The sequence below is a fragment of the Stigmatopora nigra genome, chromosome 10, assembly GCF_051989575.1.
Source record: "Stigmatopora nigra isolate UIUO_SnigA chromosome 10, RoL_Snig_1.1, whole genome shotgun sequence".
Taxonomy (NCBI): domain Eukaryota; kingdom Metazoa; phylum Chordata; class Actinopteri; order Syngnathiformes; family Syngnathidae; genus Stigmatopora; species Stigmatopora nigra.
In genome coordinates this window covers 5,559,580-5,585,941 of record NC_135517.1, presented here as the reverse complement: position 1 = coordinate 5,585,941, position 26,362 = coordinate 5,559,580, and the positions used below count along the sequence as shown (strand labels likewise).

Genomic DNA, 26,362 nt, shown 5'->3' with positions numbered 1-26,362 from the left:
CAACCATTCACGCTTATACTCATACTTAGGGGCAATTTAGAGTGTTCAGCCAGCCTACCCTGTATGTTTTTGGAATGAAAAATTGAAGCACCCAGTAAAAACCCACACAAGCCAGGGGAGAACATGCAAACTCCAGAGTGAAGACCAACCTGGGATTGAACCTTTGCACCCAGAACTGTGAGGCTAACACACTACCCACTTATTTAAGATTACGGCAATCTTAAATAATAACACATTACTCATCTCACTCTATATGGCATTATTCATTTTTTTCTTACATCTTATTCCATTAATTTATAAACAGAGACAGAAGTTCTGACTGTGAAAAGGTCACAGATGCCAAAAAAAAATGTAAGCTTATCACTCTGTGGTTTCTTTCTGGTCTTTAGAGATTCCACTATTAAATAAACTTTTGTATAAACGGTTAAATGGTCTAAAAAAAATCTAGAAAAAAAGAAAAATAAGTCAAATATAAATAGAAATAACTGATTGTCTTTTGTTCACATATTCTTTTCTCTGTCTTCTTTTAAAGAAAAAAGTTAAAATGTATAAATAAAAGGTGTTCTGTCATTTGTACATGAATAGAACTGTCTGCAGCAGTTAAGGAAGAAGTAGCTTTAAACGGTTTGCCTCCCTTGCCTGCAATTACCTTATTTATATCCAGCAAAAATGTTCTTAATTGTTCTTTAATTGTCTTTTTAACGTACAAACTGTTGCCCCAATGCTGTAAATATAATGTCAAAGAATCGACATCAGAAAATAAAATAACTTTGCATATTTTACACCCCAAAAAAAAACACATTGTGTTTTAATGCTTTTTTTCCCCAATCACTCTAAACATCCAGGATGCAATTTAAAAAATAAGTTTGTTTGTTTTTCTTATATTACGTGCATAAAAAATAACGCTCTGTTCTTTTCCTTTTCCTTTTCCTTCTTGCTCTTCACTAATCCCCCACTTTTTTTTTACGGGTTCCTTTTTCAGATATCAAAATAGATCATTTTTTTTTTTCCCGGAGATTACCTCCTTTGGTAGTTCAACTTGTGAGCAGGGATGTTCAATGACGAAGTGGTGTCTTGTTTCTTTAGAATGGAAGAAAAACAAACAAGCACGCACACACACTCTCTTTCACTCTCTCACATGCACACAAACATACACGTGTTCTTTTAGTCATCCATGTTCAAGTGCGGATGCTTTTGGTGACGGTACGGAGTAGTGTCCTTGCTTAGATGAACTTGAACGGTTGGTTTGATTCATCGCATGGCCTTGGCTTCATCTTAATGGAGCTGGAAGATATCAACAATAAAAGTGGTAGGATTAAATACAAATGGTATTAATGATCTAATATTCTAATATTCAATTGCGCATGTGTGCATCTTAGAGAGAACATTGATTGGAGGTATGAAATATAATATATACAAATACAATATATAATGTGAGATTTGGTGGCCGACAATAAGTGAGATTTTCAGAATCATTAAAAGAATAAAGGTCATCTTGACCTAATAACCTTTCTGAAATGAGTATAGTTTATAGGATCATAGACTTTGTCTTCAAAAATGTATGACATTGCAAAATTCATTTTTCTGTGGAAACAGTCTAGATTTCGGGTTATATTGTTTCAAGGTTCAAGTTAAAAGTGTTATGAATTTGAGTCCCCTAGGCTAAACAAAATGAAGCATTTCCTTCTGGTTCAGGCTTTAAATCAATGGGGCTTATTTTCTTGCAGTGTAACAGAAATGTGGTTACGTGACTTTGATTTATAAGACACAAGGCATACACAAATATCAGTGACATTGCTATGAACCAGAGAGAATTGCTTGAGGTTGTCAGATTTGGAAGTAAAACACTATATCTTGACAATCATGCTAATGGATAAATGACCATGTTCAAACATGATTTTTTCGCCCTCTCCTCATATGTACACAATACGCAAGAGTAATGTTTTATATTTATTTTTGAAAGTCTTGGCAACAGAGTAAAGACTCATATTTTCCTTTTGGATTGTAAAGTGTCAAAACACATACCTTAGCTTCACTTGGTGTGTTGGTAGGAGTAGTTTGTGTGTTCTGCAGGAGTTTCCAGAGCAACCTGTTGCTGTTGGCCACCATTCTCCTGAAAAACAAATGTCTAATTATTTAACAGGTTGTCTGCTTGCCTCTACAGAAGGAAGGGTTGCTGTTCACTTTTGTTTACGATTCACACTTGACAGCCACCCTGGTGCTCATATTCATAAATGTTGTCCCTTTTATCCTTGCTGACAGCCATCCTTCTGCAGATTCCCACCACCATTCACACTGAATTATATTAGTGATGACGCCCCGCGGGCACATACGGTTTCACGCAGAGAATTCTGCCATGCTGCTTTCATTCAGCAGTTAATGTTGGATCTTTATCTGATGTCTTTCATACATTTGAATACATGAGGAATGTGTTGAAAATGGACTTGGCATGGGTCAAAGTGAGAAATACATTAACTTACATGTGTTTGTCATTGCCCCCAAAACAACATCACCCTTATTAACTTTGATTCATTTTTGAAACACTATCTTGATCCATGTTTTAATTTTTTTTTTTTTTACTAAACACAAACATTAATCCTTTTGCATAACTCAGATACGTAGAATAAAGATATCTTAACAATTTACCTCGACTGGGACACTGGAGGGAGGCACTGGTGTGTACTGGGGGATATAAGTCCCCTGCATAGTTGTGTTGGCCGGAATATACTGTGTTGAAGAAGACAAGAGTGGACTAAATAAATGTTATTTTATAAACCCTTGTAGAAATAATTTAGGGTTACACAAAATAACTTAGAGAGAACATTCCTATTACTTTTAGGGAAAGAAAAAAAAATCTGAATGAAAGACATAGTATAACAACACATTATTAAAAAGTTTCTTTCATTTTTAAAATCATAATCCGTTATTATGACTCACTGTGCCCGTGCTACCCAGGGAAAGGTGGCTTAGCTGCTGGGCGAGAGGTCCCATCATAGACGTGGGTTGGATGGACATGGCGTGATCCATTGCTGGAGTAAGAACTGTACCCTGTGAATGCATGCATACTCTAGTGACCCAAAAACCAGCGAAACACGTAACCGAAAAGTTGACTGATGAAATGACTGGTGTTTACAGCAAATCCTACTCACAGCTGGCTGCATGAGGTATGACTGATGGTGCATCCAGGACGGGCTGTGCACCTTCACACGAGGGCAGAATGACAGTAATTGAGGTTGTGATATGACTATTGGTCTGTCAGGCTGTGTATACATTCATCTGTTTATGTCACTTATCCTCACACGGGTGTGTCGGAATCTTTTTCGACTGACTATTCAATATTTGAGAATGTGATCTGAGTCTAAAGGTTGATGTTTGAAGAAAATACACCACCTGGTAGGAGGAGACTGGAGAATGCATGTAAGGTGAGAGGGATGTCTGGGCAATCATCCGGTTTGGAGCCAGACTGTATGGCGACGAGTAGAAGCTGTTAAATTAAAATAGATGAAATTATAAACCTGCTCTTGAAAAATGCATATACTGTACAGCAAACAAACTATAACCTTGCCTGATTTACTGAACAAAGCTTTGTCATTGACATGTAAATTGGACAGCATTTGACCACTAAATTTAATTTTATAATACATTGTAAGTATATTATTAGATATATAAAATATTAAGTTTTTATACAAATATATAGTTATCAGGATATCACAATTCCAACTTGTAAATGCCAAAATCAAGTCTTTTCTTTTCAAATGAAACTCATATGCCAAAAAAATCCCTAAAAAAATCTCCACTTTGTTGTATAACCTAAATGTGAGAAAAGTGATGTTAGTGAGTGAGGTGTACATTAAACTCCAACTCTTTGTCAAAAAATTGATATGAAAAGTTGAACTCATGAACTGACAAACATCCTCAACAATCTAGCAGGGGGCAGCATTGTAGCACAATTGAGGCCTTGCTCTTTTTTTTTGCATTTTGGTTAGGGCTGTTTTCACTCAAGCCCTGCATACCACTCACCCATTTTGTAATGCCGTGGGGTCATATGCAAGCGTCATTCCTCCCTGGGAACACAATGTGGGATTCAGAAGCAGTGAGGTCATGCATACAGCAATGCATTCAGCTCCAAACTTGACTAGTTTAGAAAAAGTCACTCACGGTCTCGCCGTCTCTTGCCCAGGGCCTTCCGTTGGGGAGGTACTTTACCTGGTTCTGTCTCTTTTTCTGACCCCCATCGGCAAACTTACATAATAAGGGCTCTGTGGGTACTGGGAAAACAAAAGATCAAAAAGAGTAGAGAATTGAGCCATCGCAGTGGGGGAACATAAACGTGAACGCTGGCACTAACGTAAGCAACTTCAAAGTTTGTTTTAACAAAAGAAAATACTAATAATTCCAGGTACCTGGAACTCCTGGTGGAGTCTTAATGAATTTGCCATTGAAATGCTGAATTATGGCCTCGCACTTCTCTGTGGACTCCATCCTGCAATACAAATAGATAAGTACTATACAGACTGATGCATTTTCTTGTTTTTAATTTGATTTTTTTTTAGTCTGACCTGGCAAATCCCACACCGCGGCTGGTCCCGTTGGCATCTCGGAGAATGCGCGTAGAAATGACTTGGCCAAAAGACTTGAGCATGCTCTCCAGCTCTTGCTCGTCCATAGACACTGGCAGGTTGGAGATGTAAAGGTTGGTAGGGTCCTGTTCTTGTTGCTGTTAGGGAGGAAGGTGGGTGTTAAAATTGACATCTTAAATGTATATGTTGTCAAACTTTAATGATTATGATTTCAATCAGGAATGGCTTAAACAAAAGTGAAAGCAAATCACAGGGCATATGTTCTTCCGTTTGTTCATGGAGGATAAAATCATCTTATTTTTCTGCCAATTGTCTAGTAATGTTGTTCCTTTCAAGTAAATTTACCAATCATGCCCAATACATTAAGTGATTTAAAAAAAGTGCCTGAGTTAAAGACGTAAAAGTGGAATACTGACTAATTTGTCACTTGCGCTAATGGTGCGTCACTGATTGAACTAAGCTGACTGTCACTTTAAAAAACTGCACCCAGTCTTTAATATACATATTCACACATGCAAATAAGAACTTATCAACTCTTGCAAACTGCGGTAAAATGTTATTTAATTAAGAGATATTGACAGCTGCTAGTGCATTAAACCAGAGAGATTATGCATACACATGCAGATTTGAGATTTAATTTTTGTGGCGCTGGTTTGAAAGTGAAACCTTGGGAGACTTTAGAGGCAGAAAGGAAGTCAGGCATGAAGTTAAAGAGTTCACAGAGTATCAGAAGCCTCACAACTGGGAGCAAAAAAGACTGGGTCAGACAGAGGAAGGGAAAAGGCACAGAGAGGAAAGGAGCGGCTCAGATGAATGAGTGTCTTCTAATAATATTTGGTACTGGAAGAGGAAATGACAGGATAGGAAGCAGTGGGAGTTTGGACTCATTTTAAAGGGGAGGGTAACTGAAAAGTTGATTAATTTGGTCTTCTGATGTCTTTTGAATCATCTGAGTACATAATTCATCTTGTTGAGTGCCATATTTTTGCAACTGCTAAATGGTTAGATATGAAAAAGCCAATCATGACATTCAAAATCAGCCTTGACGGATGAAGAAGAAAAGTATTATTTTAAAAGGCTAGAGTCATTGAGTGTAGACACACCTGCAAGTTTTATACAACTGATAAGATTTCTCTCTGCCAAGAGACACCATTTCTTTTCCAATGATGTGCATCATTCAGGGTGTGGCATTTTAGCATTAAGATGATTGTGTAACACATCAGCAGATTGCTGGAGGTCATTGACAAAAGTGTCCTTTTGTTGAGGACTGTATGACAAGCAGAACAAATAAAACCCACCCCCCTTTACATTTTCTTTCATCACGCCCTTCTGGTTTCTATATATTCTAAATATTGAACCTGTACTGGACAATATGCTTCATTCTCTGTGAAGGTGTCACAGGTGAGCGTGACTGTCAGCTAGGGAGTGTCCCTCTTGTTGGACCCATTTACACAGGGAGGGGCAGGCAAGTAAAGAGGCTTATAGTTTTAATTGTGTCATTGTTCCCCAGGCACTCAAAAATGGTTTCTGCTAATACTGCTTACTTGGCGAAAGATTGCACTCAGGGAAGATTCCGAGAACACTTTGATTCATTTTTCGAGAATAAACAAAAAGAAGCACTGTGAATAGTCAAAAGGGCTTCATATTAAAAATCACACTGCTCTTTCAAACTGAAGTAACCCCATAGGTCCGAGCCAGCTGTGTATATTTAGGCTTTTATTGTGCTTATTAACACCACTGCCCGGGCACAAGCTGCCTGGCTAAGGCACATTAAGGTGTCTAGTTCCACTTGTCTGATATGGAGATGAACAATATTGCATGAAGTTAGGGTGTGGATTGCTTACAGTGCAGGGGATATCCTGGTGTGACATTACAGTGGACTCGGGGAGGTGGCAATGACTTGGGGATGGAGTGAAATTAAGTGCGGGTGTCAGCCCCAGGCCTTAGGCCCAGACGTTGGACAATGCCAAGGCATTGTAAATGCCCCATTGACACAGGCTACAGGGGCACCCACCCCTGTGTTCCCTCAATGGGGAGCAGGAGAGCCAGGGGGATCAGCTTAATGGGCCGACAAGAGGCTGCTTTGACTGCAGACACCCGCACAAAGCGCTCTGAACAAGAGCTTCATACAATGGGAGCAAGTTAGCAACGTACACACGGAAAGAGAGGCTGGCTCAAGGGGAAATAAGGAAGGCGGTTGTGAGGACGCAAATGAAGACAATACAACAGGGCTTGAACAAGTAGTTTGAACAGGCCAAAATGAAGTGAGGTGGGATTTTTTTTAAAGAGGAAATGCTGACTTACTTTGGCCATCTGTGCCTGGACGCCACTTGATTTTAGATCTGTAACAGCTTTCTGAGCTGCTGATGGACTGTCAAAGTCCACAAAGCCATAGCCTGTTGAATGGAAAAAAGATAAATACAAGTAAAATATAAATATTAAAATTACATATTTAACAACGAAACGGCTTTCTAAAAAGGGGATGGACTGATGGTTTGCTGCTTCGTAAAGATTGCACATTAATAATGCTTCTTGGCTTTCATACCTAGCTAATTTAAATCTTATCCTTCAGCATGTTGACATATCATATAATGCGCAATAAAAATAAGTAGACAGGTGTTCCACGTGAAATTAAACATGATAGGATTTATTTGACAGCATCAGACCTCGCTGCTCTACAAAAGTATTTTTTTGCAGTTAATTTAAAACCAGTAATACTAAATAGTTTGGAATATAATTTCATAATAATAAAAAATACCATTAATTGATTACTCCATAGGTGTGAAAATAGCCACCCTCATTCACACTTTAAGTCTGTACATAATGTGCAAGCCAGCAGTAGGTTGTACTCAACTCACCTTTACATTTGTTGGTAGTTTTATCCAAGATGGCTTTGGTAGATACAATCTTGCCATACCTTTGTGGACAGAAAACAAAGGATCCTGTCAAGTGACGAATGACGAGGAATCTGCTCCATCCACATGCATAGCAATCGTTAAACACTTCCTCAGATTGCATTCCAACATAAATACAGATGTCTGCTACTGACGTCATACACAGCTTTGTCCTCCTATACTTTTATTTCTGCAAGAGTAATTTTGACTTCTTTTTTTTTTATTTTGACAGGTGTACACCTCTTCAGGCCAAACACTATTTTCCAAGCATGTTTTTAGCACATACAGGCAGACACCTCCTCAGGGCAAGCTCCGACTTAAGTATGTCGCTATCAGACACGACTTATAAGTAATCACAGAGTGCAAGTTTTCAATTCATGACATCAGTATTGACTTGTACGGCATGATACATATTTTGACTTGGAAGCGTAAAGACTAATGAGGAGAGCATCCACTATAAACACCTCAGTATAATAGATTGTCCCCGCCTAAACGAAGTAAGAGGCTGGTCTTCCTCTGTTTGGGCGACATGGTGTCTGGGTGGATTGTAACCTGATGCTTCAACCCTGCAGTTGGCCTTCCTTCCTTCCACATCCCTCCTCCTTTTCCACCCTGACATCACAGCGCACTGCTGGGTCCTACAAGCCTGCCTTTACTTTGTGGCCAAATGATTTGGATGGAAACCATGAGTCTCGTGATATCTCGGGGTGGCATGTTCTTGTACTACTGTGTCATTCAAGTCTTGTAGTCTTGTCTTTCAGACACACATACACACACAATTCAATGCATGGAATAACAGATAAAATACAAGTATTTAGGGTATTCATATTTCATCATCCTGCAAATGATCATATAGTGCAAGGCCTGACGATTTATGTGTGGTGCTTAAAAACAAAACATTATTGTTAGTAAAATATCAGCCCTTAATAAGTGTCTTTGTTTGGAATATAACAAGAAACACAAAAGCATTGTTTCATGTCTTCATGTTTGCCCTGTCGGGGACACCATACCAGTTCAAAGGACTGAAGGCAGTGCTTATTTGACCTTCCACTTAACTCAAGACCTCTCCAAAAACTCACAACACTGTGGAGGCCACACACACTTAAAAGACAGCCATGTCCCACATACAGCTGCCTGACATTCTTTCCCAGCAGGCGATGCTACTCTTTCCCACTCATTTATGTTTCTCCTTAAAAAGGAGCCATTCCAATCATGTCGAACCCCGCTCACATTTCTGATGCCACACATTGACCTCCCTGTCAGCACTTTACTTTTACTGTTAAGGTCCAGCAAAGGTCCAGGTTGTTCATTGGCTGTGCTAAAAAGGCTCAGAGGATTTGGCACTTTCTTTGGGATGCACTGGAGCATCATAATAGGGTTAAGGCTTGGGTAAAACTAGATTTTTAAAGTTAGTATGACATTGAACAGAGTGGTGGTGACAAAAAGATAGAAAAGGGCAAAATGTGGGACCATTTCAGAGTGAAATACGGCCATTGTTCTCTGCCTAGGAAGCACAGTCTCAAGCTCCAAAGGTAAAAATATTAAAGCACAAGTCATTAAATTATTTTTTTTACCTAATGGACAAACAGTTAGCCTTGCAACTTGTTTATTACTATAGTGACAAATACCACACTGCAACATGCGCACTGCAACATTTTTAGTTTTGTGTGTGAAGAACATGGCAATAGAGGACTCAGCTATGGCTTAACACTAAAGAATAGTTTGCATTTGACTCTCCTTTGCTCACGTCATTTCCCTCAATAAATCCAAGCAACTCAAGGAGGACAAATACATTTATGCAGCCAATCAGGCACAGAAAATGTTTAACGGCACGAAGAATTAGACGTGCATTTCTGCTTTGGTAATGGGAAAACTAGGCATATCTATGATTTGGACCACTTAGTACTTCCATTATCAATTTACAACATGCCTGAATAAATATGGCATATGGATCTGTAGCTGAAGCTTAAAGGATAAATAAAATATGTGTTGACGACTGTTTGTCACAATTATAGTCAGTTTGTCAAAGTTCTTGGGATCCATATAGCAATGATTGTGGTTTTATGACTTTAAGTTTTCATTACTGTATGTTGGTTGATAAATCAGTTCACAACACATGCAAACTGGATCCAAGTTTCTGTATTGACTGAATGCTAAATCTGGAGTATGAGACATTCAGATGATTTTCTAGTAAATGGATAACATCTGCTCTGTAGCTCTGTTCTTCATCTGTTTCACACATGAAATTGTATTATTCATATCATTGTTTCATATTCAGAAAAGAACTGCTTATGGCCAAATAATTCTGTGGTTTAAATACAAGTAATAGATCTTAATAATTGAAGATAAAACTAGTGACCTGACTGCCATTTTTGTTTGACTTTTTTTGCATTAAGAGGACAAAAGGGTGAACTTAAGCTTTATTAAGTCAGGGGGAGTAAAGGAAAAGAGCTGGGGCCAGAGAAAGGTAGAGCCGGATGCCTTCTATCCTCATCTAACCTTCCACTTTCTGTAAGCTTGCAACTGGCTCCGTGTTAAGGAATTCTAATGCATGAAGAGTGCCATGTATAACACGCGCACACACCAGCGAATTGGTACTGGATTATTAATGGAAAAAATCAGGCATGACCAGCTTACTTGCAAGGTTTGAAATCCATCCTCTTTAAATCAAAACAGGTCAAAATTACCCAATATCTCCAATTTATAAAGATGCACCGTATGAATTCTAGGAATTGAACATCATTCCACACCGAGTACATTAGTAGTATGTTGATTTCAATGTACAAATTGTCAATTAATAAAACTTACGGTTGGCAGAGCTTGACAAGGTCTTGATCTGTAGTCCCTGGATGAAGGCCACGGATATACAGGTTGGTTTTACTCAGCTGTTCTCCACCTCCTCCACTGTTGTTGCTGTTACTGTTGTGATTGGGACTGGGAGGAGCCATCTGATGACCCGAGGACACATAGGCCTGCTGTGAGATGACACCAACATTAGAGTTGGACAGACACCTCCAGGCAAATGGCAAAACAATAGTTCTTTCCAATACCAACAATTTTGGTTGTAACATCAAACCAGTTCTACTTTGCAAATATCGTTTAAAGATTCGACACAAACGTCCTCGGCGATGTTTCCGACAATTCTTACAGCCTGACTTGCCACAGTGTAGATTATGTAAAATCTATCCCAGATCGATGAAGTAAATTGATACTGCCAATAAAGAAGAACACTCGTAATGTCCTTTACTCCATACTCATTTTGATTAGCTCGGTTGTGGAACTTAAATTTTAGTCAGAAAGGCTCATCCCTTCTTATGAAAATGGTAAAAAAAAAGGCTTTTTAATCTGTACTGTATCTGACGAAAGTCTTGAAATGACAGAACAAATAAGAAGGAGAAATAATGATGATTAATTATTTTTAAAGATTTCAGCCACGTATTGAGGCAGCTGCAGTGCTCTTGCAAGTGAGAACAAGGGAACAACCTTTTATGAGGAGATAAAAAGTAAATCTGCAGGAGACAGATGTGCCCTCACTTCAGTGAAAAATGATATCACACAGCGCCCACGTCAACACTCAATAATAATGCTTCCTGAGGGGGATTTTGGGCCTCTTGGCTTTTTGCTCCATATAGGGGGAGAAGGGGCCTCCTGGGCTCTCTCCATATTGGGTAACTCCTCTTTCACTTTTGAAATCACAAGAAAAAGCTTGCGGAGAATAGCAAAACCAGAAAATCGAAGATCCAAGACCAACATTTGGGTGGAGCATAATGATTTTTTCAGCTTGTTTTCTCTCATTTCTTATGTTGTTGAGAAAATAATCCTAGTTCCATTCCTGTCATGGTATCAGAAACTAATCTCATGACTGATTTCTTTGTTTGTTTTTGTTGTCTTATTGAACTCGGTCTTATGCTTAAAAATATGTCATTAAAATGAGGGAATATTTGTGCACCTTAACTTGAAACCCTTATGTTTGAATACATGTATCTTGCAGTCAACGACTTTTTGCTATGTGATAGACATTGGTTTCAGACTGCACATGCTGTATGTTTACATGATCATTGCTTATGATAATGTGCAGTTTCTTAGCATCTGACTTTTATGGTTCAAATGCAACATTGGTATGTTAACACAGCTAGATTCTCAATTGCAAAGCGCTTATCTGGCAGAAAAATGGGGAAGGGGATCCTGTGCATTTTTGATGGTGTTTGCAGTAACATTTTTGGCCACAAATCTTAAACATGTCTTATTTAAAAGAGCTATGAGGGTTCAGAAGGAGAGGCATTAACATCATAAAAATCAAACCATCTGGTTGTCAAAGAGAAAAAGTCAAAACAAAAATCAGGCAATATCAGGCATTCATTGTGTAAATATTTGCATGCAACCATCTGTAATAGCCTGATGAGTCCCTCTAGCATTTCTCAATAACACCTTCCCACCAAAACTATTTTCAAAGTCGCTGGTTAAAAAAATACGGTGGATTAACTGTCATGACTCACCAATTCACTAGAATATTGTGCAACGACCAATGAATCACGGATTGTGACTCTACGTGGAAACATCAAACTAAAGATTGTGCAACCATTCATTCAAATCCATTTTGAGGTGAACAAACTTGCATAATGCCTATCAGGAAACTATGAAAAAAAAGTTTTCTCTTTCTAGGAATAGAACACTTTTATGACCAAGGTAATAAATAGTAAACTAAAGGACTCACTACAGCTGGTAACCAGATGCTTATCAAGTGTATTTAGCTAAATAGTTTTAATGTCTTATATGTGAGTCCAATCAGAGTATTTCAATATCTTAAAGAAATAAAGTAATTCAGCACCCTTTTTAATAAAACATACTTTAACTGTGACATTATTTAGTTAGAACACAAAACTTATTGACACTCAGGTTTCAAAAATCTAATTGTAATTAAAAAATGGCCTTTAAAAAAATTGTTATTCTAATTATTATAATAATATTCAGAAGGAAAAGATCCCATATCCAGATCCTATTAACTGTGAGAAAGGTAATTTGTGATAGATTTCCTTTATCATGTTATTAGATTAAAAAAAAATCTTTATTTACTCAGAAGTATTGTTAGGTCTGTTATCTTTCTACACGACAGATTAGTACTAAAGGTGACTCAAAATACCCAGTGCATATTTTTAGAATCCAGCTAAAGATAAAACTCGACTCATTTCCATAAATAAAACACTTTCCATGCCTCGTTCACCTGGCGGCAATATTCTTAGCGGGATCAAAGCGAAAAATTGTTCTCCTTGTAATGCGATAATTCTTTATATACTGGACAGCTCATAGGCGACATTAGATCACACAAGGGTCCCTAATGACGTGTTGGGTAATTAAGGTTTTACTGCAGCACTGCCCAACTTGTTTCTATGTCCAACCTTTTTATTAGCTTCACTTCAACTCCCTGTGGGCTTCTGCAGTTGACCCTGGTATGACCCATAGAATTTCATGGATTCCTGGCTGTTGGGGAGTTTTCCCGTCTTTGTGTGTCATGTCTCCTGAGGGGGAATACTTGTCTTCTCCTCAGGAAGGATGTGACCAGCTGACTGACATAAATGCTGATGCACAGATTTAAAGCCTGCAGGACACTACATTCAAAATTCTATCCTATTCATTTTTCTTCAATATCCCAACCTTGTTTTGCTGATTTATGTCATATCAACTAAATCATTTTCTTATTTACTTAAAAGTAACATTTTAATTGATGAATGTCAAGAGTTGACATATGGTATACTGTTTTATGATGGCAAAAACAACGTTGTTTAGTCAATCTGTTGTGAAAACATTCATCCATTCTTTTTTTTAAATTAATTCGTATGCTCATGAGGTTTGCGTGGGTCTAATTATTCCTCAGATTTTTTTTAAAGATTTAAGGTTTAAATCATGTTGTTATTTTGATTTGAAACAAGCTTGAATGATTTTAAACTTTATAAGTCTATATGAGTTAGTTTTCTTTGCTGCACAAGAACAAAATTGGTATTTTTTGAAAGAGGCCATCTAGTCTAACATTTTGATACACAGTCACGATTACTTAACAAAAAAAAATCTAACACAATGATTTGATCCTAAAAAATAGTAGTTCCCGAACAACGCACCTCCTGTATAATAAAGACAAAGAAAGGAAAGCTTGTCTGCTAATAATCTTATTGCACTATAATTAGTACGATGAACTCCTCACTCCAACCAGGTGATAAATTGAATGAATATACAGAATGCCCACCAGGGCCATCTGCTTTTACAGCCAATGCAGTTTACATATTATATCACTCTTCAATGTGTCTGTCTCTTAGGGTATGATAGCACCTTTAGATGCACTGGCACGTGTTTGCTTTTAAGCCGGTTCGGGTGGCACAAGCTCAGGAGCTTTGAAATGTACACACATCCACAAAGACTGGCCCAGAGCCCAGCTGGAGAGTGAAAGCATAGAGAACGTCTGGCATCATTACTACCCTACTTTAGACAACTGAGCTCCCTCCCGTCTGTCCCCCTCCTTTTCCTACTTACCTCGGCTAGATTATGGTTCAAAACATCTGACATCCTACACTCAGTTTAAGATATACATACTTGTGCCAGAGAGGACAAAAGTGAAACTTGAGTCAACCCAAAAATTTCAATATGCTGCAAGGTAAATTTGATGATTTTCTTCAAAGTAAATTAAATTAGTTTAAGGATACGTGCTGAGAACATGGACGCAAGCCTAGAACAAGTGAGTTCTGAATCTCTGAGTTATTAGGAGAAACTCTTTTTGTCGGATTTTTGAAGTTTTGTCCAGCCATTTTAGGACTTGGACAGCTGTTGGCTGTCAGTCAATGTCCTGTGCTCCTGGCTTAAAGGCTTGGTTGTGCTAAAAAAGAGTGATGAAGTGCATGACCGCGATTGCAGTTGATTGAAGCTGCTTGAAGGAGAATAATTTTTGTCACAGATATTCCATAAATGTTACCCACCATTGCACAGTCATGTAGGCCCAGCACGAAGCAGGAAACATTTGTTTAAGAGATGAAATGGGTGACACTCCCACACTGTCTTTACCGTTGACTAATTTTCTGTTTTCTCACTAATGATCCTGATGAGTAATTTGTATCAAAGGTTTGTTGCCCTTATTCGTGATACCACATGATGATGGAACATTTAACAAATGCAAAAGATTTTGATCATACAAGACAGAACTTGCCTCGTAGAACTTTCTACAAGCACGATGAAGCATAAATTAAGCATCATTCCTCTTAGAAGAGGCAGAGTGCACATTTTTCATTCAAAATAATGTCATTGCATGTATCATGATTATGTATGGATCCTATATGTATTTTGAAATCACTTGGGTTGCAAGACCACACCGCCTTTATGCCCACGAGCGCTCTAACCCTTGAGCTAAACCCCCACTTAGCAGCCAGAAACCAGCCACCGTAGTGAGGTGTCGCCCAGGAAAGGCCAGCAGAGGCTAACTAGGACTCGTCTGAGGTACACACTGCTCTAGAGGCAGCGGGGGCTTGCCTGCAACTTCCCCAGGCGAAATTAATGTCCAACTCAAATTCACAGTGTGGCCTCCACCTTGAACTATGAGGTGGACGTGCTAACCACTCCGGCTGAATAAAAATATAAAAGCAATAATTTACTAATGTTGTCTGTCTCCTAGTGCCCTGCGATTGGATTGCCAGAAATTCAGGGTGTCCTCGCCTGTGCCCATAGTTGGATGGGATAGGCTCAGGCAACCCCCGTGAACCGCAAATTTAAAGCTAACATTTCAAACCCAGTGTAATATTTACTTTAGATACTTTACAGTGTTCAACCAGCCTACCATACATGTTTTTGGGATGTGGGAAGAAACTGGAGCACCCCAAAAAAAACTCACAAAAGAACATGTAAACTACACACAGTTAGGAGCCACCTAGGATTGACCACCTGGCCCCCGATAAAACAAAAAAAAAACATCATCAACAAAAAGAACCTTGACAAAATGTGCTGGATAACAGGCATATTAAATGCAGTCTAGTCACTTTGGCACTATGAAACTTGAAGTGTGAAACTGATTGACTGTGTAACATTCTTGTAGCACAGATTTATGCACAAAAATGACAAAGGCTGTGTTTTTAGTGGTGGTTATCCGAATGACTGGTCCTGAGAATAGCAGTGAACAGCTGTTGGGTCTGCCTCTTTGACTCTCACTGACTGAACGTCTCGCAGACAAAGAGAGGAAGCATTTCTGCCTCGAGTGCACAAACAGTCCCTGTGTGCCCTGCTGAAACTCGATCTATGATGATGGACCAGATAGCCGATAGCTTCCATATTCACATGAATACGGACTCAGCTACACATCATTGGGCACATCTGGACCCTCTGACTAATTTGATATAAAAAATAAATAATCAATGTTGCGTTCTTCAAAGCAAAGCAAAATAAAATTACAAGGGAGTTTAAATGTTCAAGGTTAAATTAAAATGGCACCCATGCAGAAGAAGACTTGGATAGATTAAAAGGACTTCAGTCGTTACAGGGTGGAGTACAGGCAGGCAGTGGTAAAGTTACTCAATTAACTCTTAAAAGTTAAACGTTAAAAGCTCTGCTTTGTGTGGTGAATTTCTACTTAACGTAACATATTTACAGTTTAACGACAGTTTTAGTTCCTAGTTGTGTTGTGACGCTGTTGAGTGTATGTTCACTCATTTGGACAATTAAGTCAGTGTAATAGACGTTGACATTTTTTTCCGATGAGCTCACAACAAGATGAGAATGAACGTCTGACAGAAACGAACATAAACAAGCCATTTCGATGAGGCCCTAAGCGAGACCCATGATACCTTGAGAGACGACAGGCTGTCTCCTGTTATTTTTCCTCTCAGGAAACCTTACATGGAAAATAACCAAATTTAATTTGAGAACATTAATTCTATTTATTCGAAGGAGGAAATGAGGTGCTGAGTCAGGGGAGGAGCCGGCGACTTTTCATGCAACAGAAACCAAACACCTTCGAGCTACAAGGCGCTGTAATCGCGGCCCCACACAAAGAGCTTTTCTCACTCCTCTCTGTGTTTATTTTGTGTTCAGACATTTATTTTGTGTAATCGTGCGACTCTGATATGGTAGAATGGGAGCAACATAGGGAAACTGTAAGAAGCGAGTGGGGGAGCAAGAAACATTTTCACAGTGTCCTGACCTTTTGGTGAACCTATTCTCCTCTAAGTAGGCTAAAAACGAATTGAAGATGTAGGCAAATCCTTTAATTTTCTTTCTTTTCTTTTTTTTTTTAACTCTTCTGAATCCTCCAGATTTTGCAAACAGTGCGGGTGTATAATAAGATAGCAGATGCCACTTTATACTTCATTTAATTCTCAATGAAAATTGCTACCAGCCTACATATGTTTTCTCTGGGTCCACAAATTTCACCCCACAAACATTATAAACATTCCATATTCTCCACAGGCATGATTTTAAATAATTACATGAGCCACCACTATAACATCAAAATCCGCCACATCAACTTGTATTACAGTGAGAAACACTGAAACATGAATCTCACAGCATTGACATATCAAAATCCATCCATTCGGTTCCTCCAATTATTTTTCAAAAGCACAAATGCATACCCTACTGTCCGTATATAAAATGTGAGTTGAGGATGAGGTACTTTCATATCTTTTTACACAGAGAACAACAATACTATCTTCAAAGTAACTCCACATAACAGCACACTGGTTGTTTACCCAGACTCTTATCTATGCTTACAAATTGTGGCCCCTTTTAGTGTTTTTCATAAAAGCACGTGAGTCAAGCTCATCTGTGTTTTGAAAAATGTGCACTGATGCTTTCATTAGCCCTGTTTCTGATTTTCTGCCCAAAACTAGCTGCAAGTCACAAAGTGCTGAGAAAAATACAATTAATGCTCTCCAGCAGATGCATTTAACATATACTCGCAGTTTTAAACATGTGACGTCAGCTAGAGCAGATGTCTTCAGTGCATGTAGATCTCTTTGCGGCTCTTGTACATTCAGACAGGAGTCTGACAGCGCCATTAACCCTGTGGTAGCAAAAGACATCCGATCCCTTTGAACTTGAAGTCTTGGAACCAAATATTCTCAGCAATCCCTCCCAGTACAAATAGCTTGGACATCTACTGCTAACAAACCTATTTAAATTCTTAGCAGAAGAATGAAAATAGGTGCATGATTGGACATGGACCATTGTTAATGGCACTATAGGGGTTTAAAAAAATTATGTCCTGGTATAGGATCAGCAATAAAACCTGCATTTGAAATTAGGTGTGATCGCTAGCTAAAAAAACATTTTCTCTGTACACATTAGTTCATGAATGAAGATTACAGGAGACTATTGAGTTTTTCATTGTATTTTTTTTTTGCAAGAAATGCCATCCTTTGTTAATGGAGTTTGACTCGCATGCAGCTATTTTTAAACAAACGACAGTGATCTTCTGTAAATAATATACTTTGATGATCTAAAGTTTCTCAGTACAAGTGTATAGTGTTTGTTTAGAATTTAAAGCAAACAAATGTGCAATCAGATAAACAAAAATGTTGACCTTAGGGTAGCCAAGTGTTGGCCTTTATTGAAGCAATGCAAAAATGTTACTTTACATTGTAAATGTCACTTAAAGGTCCACCAACACACCATGGGAGGGAAAATTGCACATGTACGCACTCAAACATACATGTTTCCCAGAAATATGTTTGATGGCTGACAGGATGTGAGCAGTTTTTGGACCAGCAACCTCAAATAAATGGAAATTATTCAGAAAATCCACAAAATGAATCAAAATGAAACAAGTCAGGTTTCAATTACAGTACATCGAGGTTGCAGACGAATGTTTTTTTTAGCAGTAGGCGTCTCCACATTGCTTTTAAAATGTCACAATGTAAACATAATACACAGGATATACAATTCTGGGAATAAAGCAGTCACCGTGGGCTTTTTTCCAAGGGGTGGGGCATATTCCACTTCTACACAAAAAAAAATAAACTTTGCCAATTTCACCGGTTTCCAACATTCGATGAAAGTAGTAGATGAAAAGAAGCTTTATTAAAAAGAAATCATCATCTCCATCCCGTGCTTTTATCCCCACTTTTACGCTCATATCCAGGCACGGTGTCCACACACAAGTTGCTTAGCGCTTTTTCTCCCCACAAGAATCCGTAAAAGCCCCGTCCTCATCCCGCCCGCGTTTCTCTCCTAGGCGAGCCCCACACCGCGTTTGTGACGGCCGGCAGCCGCCTCTAAACGCCAAACCGATCGGATCTCATGTCCGAACCGAAAGGTAAGCTGTCCGCGACGATCCGAAGTATAAAAGTTCAATTCAAGTGGCCTCTCAAGGACACTGCAGCCAGCCCACTGTCACTAGTGTCTCGGTACCGACGCGCGCGTTGCGGGCGTGTTGCCCCGCGAGGTAAAGTCGAGTAAAAATGGTGGAAAAGCGAGATCGACTTTTACCTTTTTGTTGTTTCTGTTGTTAAAGCCGCTGTATGGGTTGATTCCTGCCCTTGGCGGGACGGAGAGCAGCATTTTTTTCCTCGGCGCTATGTCCGAAGCGGCGAGCACTGCCCAGGCTGCCAGCTGACGTCAGCAGCTGGGGAAGTGAGTGCCTGGAGTCCCGCTGTTTGACTGCGAGTGGTGCTGCTGTCCTCGGGACGCGGCTGGCCGGGGGAGGGCCGGGGGAGAACCGGGGGAGGGCAGGCGGACACGGAGGGCAGGACTGCTCCCAGTCCCGGGGGTCTCCTTCGCATGGCTCCAAGTGGTCCTCCTCCACTCGATGTGTTTCTAGTGTAGTGAATACTATTAAGAACTGCGTGTGTTCACGGTGAATTGAATCGAATGGAATTGAATGAATTTGAATGAAATTGAATGAATTTGCATGAAATTGAATGGAATTGAACGCAATTGAACGGAATTGAACTGAATTGAACGGAATGGAACGCAATGGAATGGAAGTTAATGCATTTGAATGGAAGTTAATGGAATTGAATGGAAGTTAATGGAATTGAATGGAAGTTAATGGAATTGAATGGAAGTTAATGGAATTGAATGGAATTAAATGGATTTGAATCGAATTGAATGCAATTAAATGAGTTGAATGGAATCGAATTGAATGCAATTGAATGAGTTGAATGGAATTGAATGGAATTCAATTTTGAATTCCATTCAATATTGAATATCTTAAAGAGAAAGAAAAAGTGTGTCAAAAACTAGCTGACTTTTGCATTGCATTCACACTCCCCATATAGCTACGTACTGCAAAAGGGGTTGTAAACAAAATGTCCAGTGGGTTGTTTAACTCAACAATGCATGATACAGTGTCACAAAAGTAGGACTATGATGTAACCTGGCTTCCAAAATCTTGTGCAACGAATGAGAGCAGCTGCTAGATAAAGGTTGCAAATATGATTCTATCTCTGTCACCTTTTCCTGGATCAACTGTGATTCCTGTGATTAATTATGCAGTACAAATTGGATACAAAGAATTTTCACACAAGACGCAACAAGTCAAAAGCAGTTAAACACCCCATGGGTTGCTTGTAACCTACAATAGGTGTGATACATCAGATGTGCCAAAGCTGTGAGATGCCAGCATCACCATACACTTTATGTCTTATTATCTAAACCAGAAGGAAAATACAATGCATTTTTCCCAGGGGTGTATTGGTGAAGTTTTTTTTCCCTTCAAAAAACCCACAAGGTAATTAAAATGAATGCCTAATGTTTGATTACTATAGAATGAGAAGCTTTACTTTATACTTGGGATTTGCATTTATTTGTTATTTGTAGATGACATGAATATTTTAGCTTACAGCTTCTTCAAATTAAAGTTGTCATTCAATCGTGTTATATTTTTCTCCTAAAATAACACATTCTCTATATAAAGATCCAGTAAAGCAAATGTTTGTGGGGTAGAAATCGTGGTGTGAGTACATCTGGCGCCAGCTCTAATGATGCCCTGTAGTTCCCAGTGAAGGTCACAGAGTAAGGTTGTTAAACTGTAGACGCACATACCTACACACACAACCCAAACGTAAAAGACGAAGTGAATGTCCTGAAGTCACCTTAACCATCTTATTCGTGCTTATTTTGTCATACAGTCTCTGATATAGTTTTACTTCTATATTTAAATGTCTTTTCACTTTCTCCTGTTGCTACAGATTAGCCAAGAGATGAATCCCTGGCCAGATGGTGGCTGAAACCCAATGCCTTAAAGAGTACACGAGGTAATTAATTTATCTTTGCAAAGAATCAGTGCTACACAGAAACTACTTCAAAAATATTTTTTACAAACATTTATGCATTCATTCATTTTCCAAATCAAGGATCATGGGGGTGCTGGAGTCTATCCCAGCTAACCATGGGCACCAGGCGGGGAACACACTGAATCAGTGGCCAATCACAAGGCTCAAGGAGAGTATTCAGACTCAAACCGAGGGGCAATTAAGAGTGTTCAAACCACCTACCATGTGCATTTTGGGGATGTGGATGGAAACCAGAGGACTGGAGAAAACCCACGGATGCCTGGGGAGAACATGCAAACTCCACACTGTGAGGATTATCCTGGGATCAAACCCTCAACCCCAGAACTGTGAGGTGTAAAAAAAAAATGCAAACTGGATATGAACCCAAGACCCCAGAGCTGTGAGGCCGACATGCTAAACACTCACTCCCCCGGGCCACCATTGTTGGCTCATAATTTCTTTTTATGCAACAGAATAGTATATTGGACATGCAGGCTTCTTCCTATTTACTTGGTAACTCCGCAGTGACATTGTTGCTCTGGGCACAAACTATAAGTAAGTCAAGCACAACCCTCCTCTTTTGACATCAACATTGTTTGCACATCAACAGGCTCGTTGCTATGTAACCGCACCCCCTCTATCCTGAGTCTTATGTTTTGGGAATCCATACATATTTATCGTTGGAATAAATATGTTTACTGTGTGTATTTAAGAAATATTACTAAAAAAAACGTGTTGTTTGTTTAAATAATTCTTGGCAACACATTGATAGATAGAGTGGTTATCATATCCGCCAGACAGTTTCAACCCTCGCCTTTGGTCTTTTTTTGCATGTTCTCCATGAGCCTGCTTGGGGTGGGATAGGACCCACCAACTTTTGTGAGGATATACAGCATGGAAGATGAATACTTTTTGATTGAGCATTAAAATTGAGTGTGCATATTGAAATAAATCTGATCAAAAGTCACTAACATTTACTACTTGTCAAACTCATGACCATTAACCTCTAGGATAACAGCAGATGCACAGGAAAGGCATGAACCCCCAGCCCACGCAAACGAACACAAAGCGTCAATTCTTTGGACGTGAACCTTGGTGATCAAAGTGAACTGTTGTTTGGGTGGGAGGAAGGGAAATGTGTGCATGTGGATGCATGCCTATGTGTGTGTGTGTGTACATGGAATACAATTGGAATGGAAGGGTTCAGTGGGTTGGGTGGCTGGAGAGGCTCATGTTGGGGTTCAAGGTCAAATAAGTCAAAAGGGAAAGATGAAAGAAAGCAGACTTCAATTGTAGTGTGTAGTTTTCAATAGTGTTTGTATGAAGGGAAAAGGGCCACAAGCTTTCTTGTCAACTTTTTAATCAAACTCTTTCACTTCCAAGTTGTTCTTATTGAAAAAGTTGTTTGACCAAGGAATTTACTTCTTCCAGGCTCAAACTGGAACTATCACAGAAATCTTCCAGTGGCAATGTGATCTGTACTTTTTCATGCATTCCTTCCTGTACATGCGATTCAGTACTTTGCTTAGTGTGCAGTTCAAAGAATACATCAGATTGGGAGTTGAATTTCCCCTTAAGGGGCAACATTGATTCAAATAACTAGATGTTCAACACGGTATTACACCAATAATGAAGCAACCTGAAAGGTTTCAAATGCTAAACATTTATGCTTCTGCTTCACGATATACAGTGTAAAATAAAATTGCCTTGTAATGAGAAACATCTGTAACTGAAGAAAGGGAGTGAGGTACAATTTGTGTCTCCCAAATATGGCACATTGTGGAAGTGAGCCAGCAGTACACCGATCAAGTGATGGATGTGCTTGTTTCACACTAGAGTAGTCAGGTTACATGTCTGCCCACTAGACCACACACACGCATGCACACATGCATGCACACACACACACACACACACACACCCAACAAACAATCACTCATGCCTACCCTGTGGCTGGAATGTGTTTTGGAAGGCAAGTGCGAAAGAGACAGTTTGGAATGGAAGGCAAATAGTTAACAAACAAATATAGACATGTAATGTACTACATATATGTACAAGGGAATATACAATTCATCCATGGAAGTATTTGTTAAATTAAAAGGGGAAATTCCAGCAAAGCTCTCATTTTAATGGCTGATGGATGCATGTTTGTTTTATATAGTTATGTGTTGCAAATTGATTGTTAGCAGAAAAGAAATGATTAAGATAAACTACATTTGACTACATACTTTACTTTAGTTGAATTGAGGCTTCTGTTCTCTACAATAATAGTAATAAACTTTATACAATGACTCGCCACTCAACTGGTTAGTAAACACACCAGAAAGCCAGAGGACGATTAGATATAGTATGTGTAGTATAAAGAAACACATTGGTGTCTGTCAACATCTAGCAGAGAAATATGCCATAGTCATGACATTGCCAACAACCAAGCTCCCTCAAATATGTGTCAAATTACATACAACAGAACTGGTCAGGTAGGTCGAAAAGAGGTAGTATACATGCAGCTCAAACTGGGGCCTTATTAATTATGACCAACCATAACATGATATTCAAACTGTATATAATTTCTCAGGGGTAATACTATTCTAATTTTAAATAGTGGCAAATGTTAGTTGACTCATTAAACCTGAGTCATGTGATTCAGAACGCATGCTATTAGAATTATTCACATTTTGTTTGAGTTTTTTACACTTTTGAAATGATTTATTTTACCCTTAATTTTCCACGAACCAAAAATATGTCTTTTTCCAATGTTATTCTTTCAAAAACAGTATTTAGTATTTTTTTTTCTCATTGTTAAACCTCAGTTATTGGACTCTGACAATTCAATTTCTAAACAACAAAAATAAAAATGAAAACATCCTTTAATATAAAGTACACTCTTGAGTTCAACAGGCAGTAACAATATAAACACTGGATTAGAGGAGGCAGGAAAAAAATAGCAAAAGCAGTGGGAGGAATGCGGGAAACAGGGGAACGGGTACAGCAAAGGGGAGCAAAAGAGAAGTCCAACGGATGGGGCATGGGCTGTTTGTGCATGCCTGGAATTCTTTAGGTGTTATCAGCATATCCCGCTGCATAATTGCTGGCTTCAAGAAAGAAGGGTGTGTGTGTCTCTGTGTGTGTGTGTATGTCGGGGGAAAGGGCGGGGGTTCAAGAGTGTAACGCGGAAATATGGCAAAGCTTCCACTCTTGACTGTGGTGACCAGAAAGGAGGAGGGTCGAGACAAAAGAGAAGGGTCAAGATCTTTCAACTGCAATGTTGATATTTCCGGAGTTGCTATTCTTGCCTCGTAGGACAAAGGACACATTTGGCTTTCTAGCTCGACTAAAACAGAGCCAAATCCTGCTCAGACAATTGGAGTGAATGCCCATGGCTGACATTTTTTCCACAACATACATGTAGTTGACTTGACAGCATGTTTAAAACAACAACAACAACAACAATAATACAGCCACTCCTTCACTTAGAAAATGTATGAATTGAACGTGAATAGTGACATTTAATTACCCTGAGATTTGAAGTGAAGGGAAAGCATTCATGCATTCTTGTCTAGTACTGATTGGTACTAATCTGTTCTTCTAGGCCACTTTTTGGCAGTGAGAAGATGATGTCAATGTCTGTCTGGTTTATGTCTTGATTTATCGCAAGTCTTTCTTCTGTCATTCTCTCATCCATGATGCACCTCCTCTCGCTTTGCCGAACTGTGATAGAATCCAGAGGAACAAGGAAGACATTGTTTTTTTTTTTCATCCCGTACATTTACTGTTAACTTATGAGGACTAATTCATGGGAAAATATCCTCGTTTTTCTGTTTAGTGCCCCCTACTAACTCAAGCCAAGATAGCTACAAGTGTGCCAGCTCTATGCAAACAAATGCATAAATTTCTAAACGAAATCATGATTTGGAGCAACACCATCGCTCGTGTTGTACACTCTCTCTTTCTCCCGCCCTTTGCTGTTCCTCCCCTCCTTTGCCTCCCAGCTAGATGGATTATCTCATCAATCAAAGTTCCTGGAATCACATCCTGTGTGCACGCGTTTACCAATGCAGTTACACGCTCATGCTCCACAGCCATTTTGTCAGAAATGGAATTTAGTAATGTTAATGTTGTTAATGGCAATTTGTGGAATAATATCATAAAATAATCAGATTGAATAATCACAAAAAGACTGAAATTACGATACTGGCATGACGTAAATAAACGTCTATGGTAACTCTAACATTTTCTTTGACTTTTTGTCAAAGCTAGAAAAGAACATAATGAAAATCCATTTTCTCACATAAGGTTTAGAGATGTTTCTATAATCTAAACATTTGTCTACAAACCCATAAGTTATGTTTGGCTTGAACCCAACATTGGCCACCACTAAAAACAATGTCTACAGTGAAGCCCTAGACAATGCAGAGACAGTAAGGTGAGGTGAGGTTAATGAGGCCACTGACTCATCTAGAAGCAGATGTAAAAATATATTAATCCACTATAGAAGATTATATTTCCATTTTGACATTAATTCCCATGTTTTCAAAGCTTTTTAAATTAACTTCCATTCAATTCCATACTGTAGAACAATGCCAGAATTTTTAATATAAGATCTAATCAATTATTTTCTAGTTGTTGTTTTTTGGGAGGATGTATCTTTTGAATTATTGTCAGCTTGAAGCAGAAAATGAATGTTTATATCCTTGTTTTTTAAATTTTCAAATGCGACTGCACTCGGACTCAGAGATTCTGTAGTCTATGTGCACAGGCTAAAGATAGAAGTTGTACATTAAACAATGCATCAATTACACTTAAAATAACATAACCCATCTTCTTTATAAGACAAATGTAGGTCTACACAACACAATCATTTTTTCCTTTGCGAGGGGGCAAAGACTGCATCACAGTGAGACTGCAGTATCTGTGTAGGATGTGTAAAAGGGCACTGAGCGAGTCCCATTTGATAAAAGTATCATGTTACAACATGATGCGGCAGAGGCACAAATCAATACAATGCAGGTACTCATGGAAGATAAATTGACGTAGGCATAAATAAGGCTAGGCATAAAAAGTGTATTGAAGAAGAGACTGCATCTCTCAGGCGTTTTTTTAAATAACAATTTTCTTTTTTGAAAGCTACAATACACTAGTGCTAAACAAAGAAGTCATACCACAATAAGTACATTGAGCACAACACAAAGGATTATAGAAAGTATAAGTAGTAAGCAATTGCCAGCTTTTTTAGACTCTAATATCCATAATGTTTTGATTAGATGATAAATCAAAAATGAGCTCCGGACACTCAACATAATACTTACCGAACACTCTGTAATATACTGTATTTATACACTAATTCATCTGACAGTGGTTAGAATATATATAAAGTAATGTTACAGTTTGCATGTTATATTTGCAGTATGAACTAATGAAAATTGTCTTATTTTCTCTCATTCAGAGTGACTTGGTCATTACTGCTACCTGCTGGTCATTAGAATGAAGTGTCACCTGTAAAAAAATCACCCGTATAGGATAACGGTAAGAAAAATACACCCAACATTTTCCCCCCAACAGCCCTTGGGGAGGCAAGATGTAATATCGAATAATTGATAAGTCCATTGACTTATATCAGACAATTAAATAGTTAAATTTAAAGCAGCATATA

At 38.7% G+C, this 26,362-nt stretch overlaps 1 protein-coding gene and 1 long non-coding RNA gene across 4 annotated transcripts; one reads left to right on the top strand and one right to left on the bottom strand.

Moving 5' to 3' along the window:
• Positions 1–927: 927 nt before the first annotated feature.
• LOC144202973 (RNA-binding motif, single-stranded-interacting protein 2-like) lies at positions 928–19,120 on the bottom strand. 2 transcript variants are annotated; one of them, XM_077726125.1, is made up of 14 exons: positions 18,929–19,120; positions 10,283–10,449; positions 7,439–7,497; positions 6,885–6,976; positions 4,560–4,717; positions 4,404–4,483; positions 4,159–4,268; positions 4,021–4,064; positions 3,391–3,484; positions 3,150–3,200; positions 2,938–3,048; positions 2,647–2,727; positions 2,026–2,113; positions 928–1,284 (listed from the first exon to the last, which is right to left on the bottom strand). In XM_077726125.1, the coding sequence occupies exons 1-13, from the start codon at positions 18,998–19,000 to the stop codon at positions 2,033–2,035; spliced, it is 1,200 nt and encodes a 399-aa protein (XP_077582251.1). In that variant the 5' UTR covers positions 19,001–19,120; the 3' UTR covers positions 928–1,284; positions 2,026–2,032. The 2 variants fall into 2 exon arrangements, with proteins under 2 accessions (XP_077582251.1, XP_077582252.1); XM_077726126.1 differs by having other exon boundaries at positions 10,283–10,446.
• LOC144202975 (uncharacterized) lies at positions 18,467–26,362 on the top strand. 2 transcript variants are annotated; one of them, XR_013327599.1, is made up of 3 exons: positions 18,467–18,755; positions 20,632–20,697; positions 26,156–26,362. It is a non-coding gene; the product is annotated as an uncharacterized LOC144202975 (long non-coding RNA). The 2 variants fall into 2 exon arrangements; XR_013327598.1 differs by lacking the exon at positions 26,156–26,362 and adding an exon at positions 21,726–22,678.

Bases quoted from the DNA above. Each gene is read 5' to 3' on its own strand.
- LOC144202973 (XM_077726125.1), bottom strand. From the start codon at position 19,000: ATGCTGCTCTCCGTCCCGCCAAGGGCAGGAATCAACCCATACAGCGGC. The intron at 3,049-3,149 runs GTGAGTAGGATT...ATGCATTCACAG, and splicing joins CATACCTCATGCAGCCAGCT to GGTACAGTTCTTACTCCAGC. The intron at 2,114-2,646 runs GTAAATTGTTAA...TTTGTTTTTCAG, and splicing joins CCTCCAGTGTCCCAGTCGAG to GAGAATGGTGGCCAACAGCA.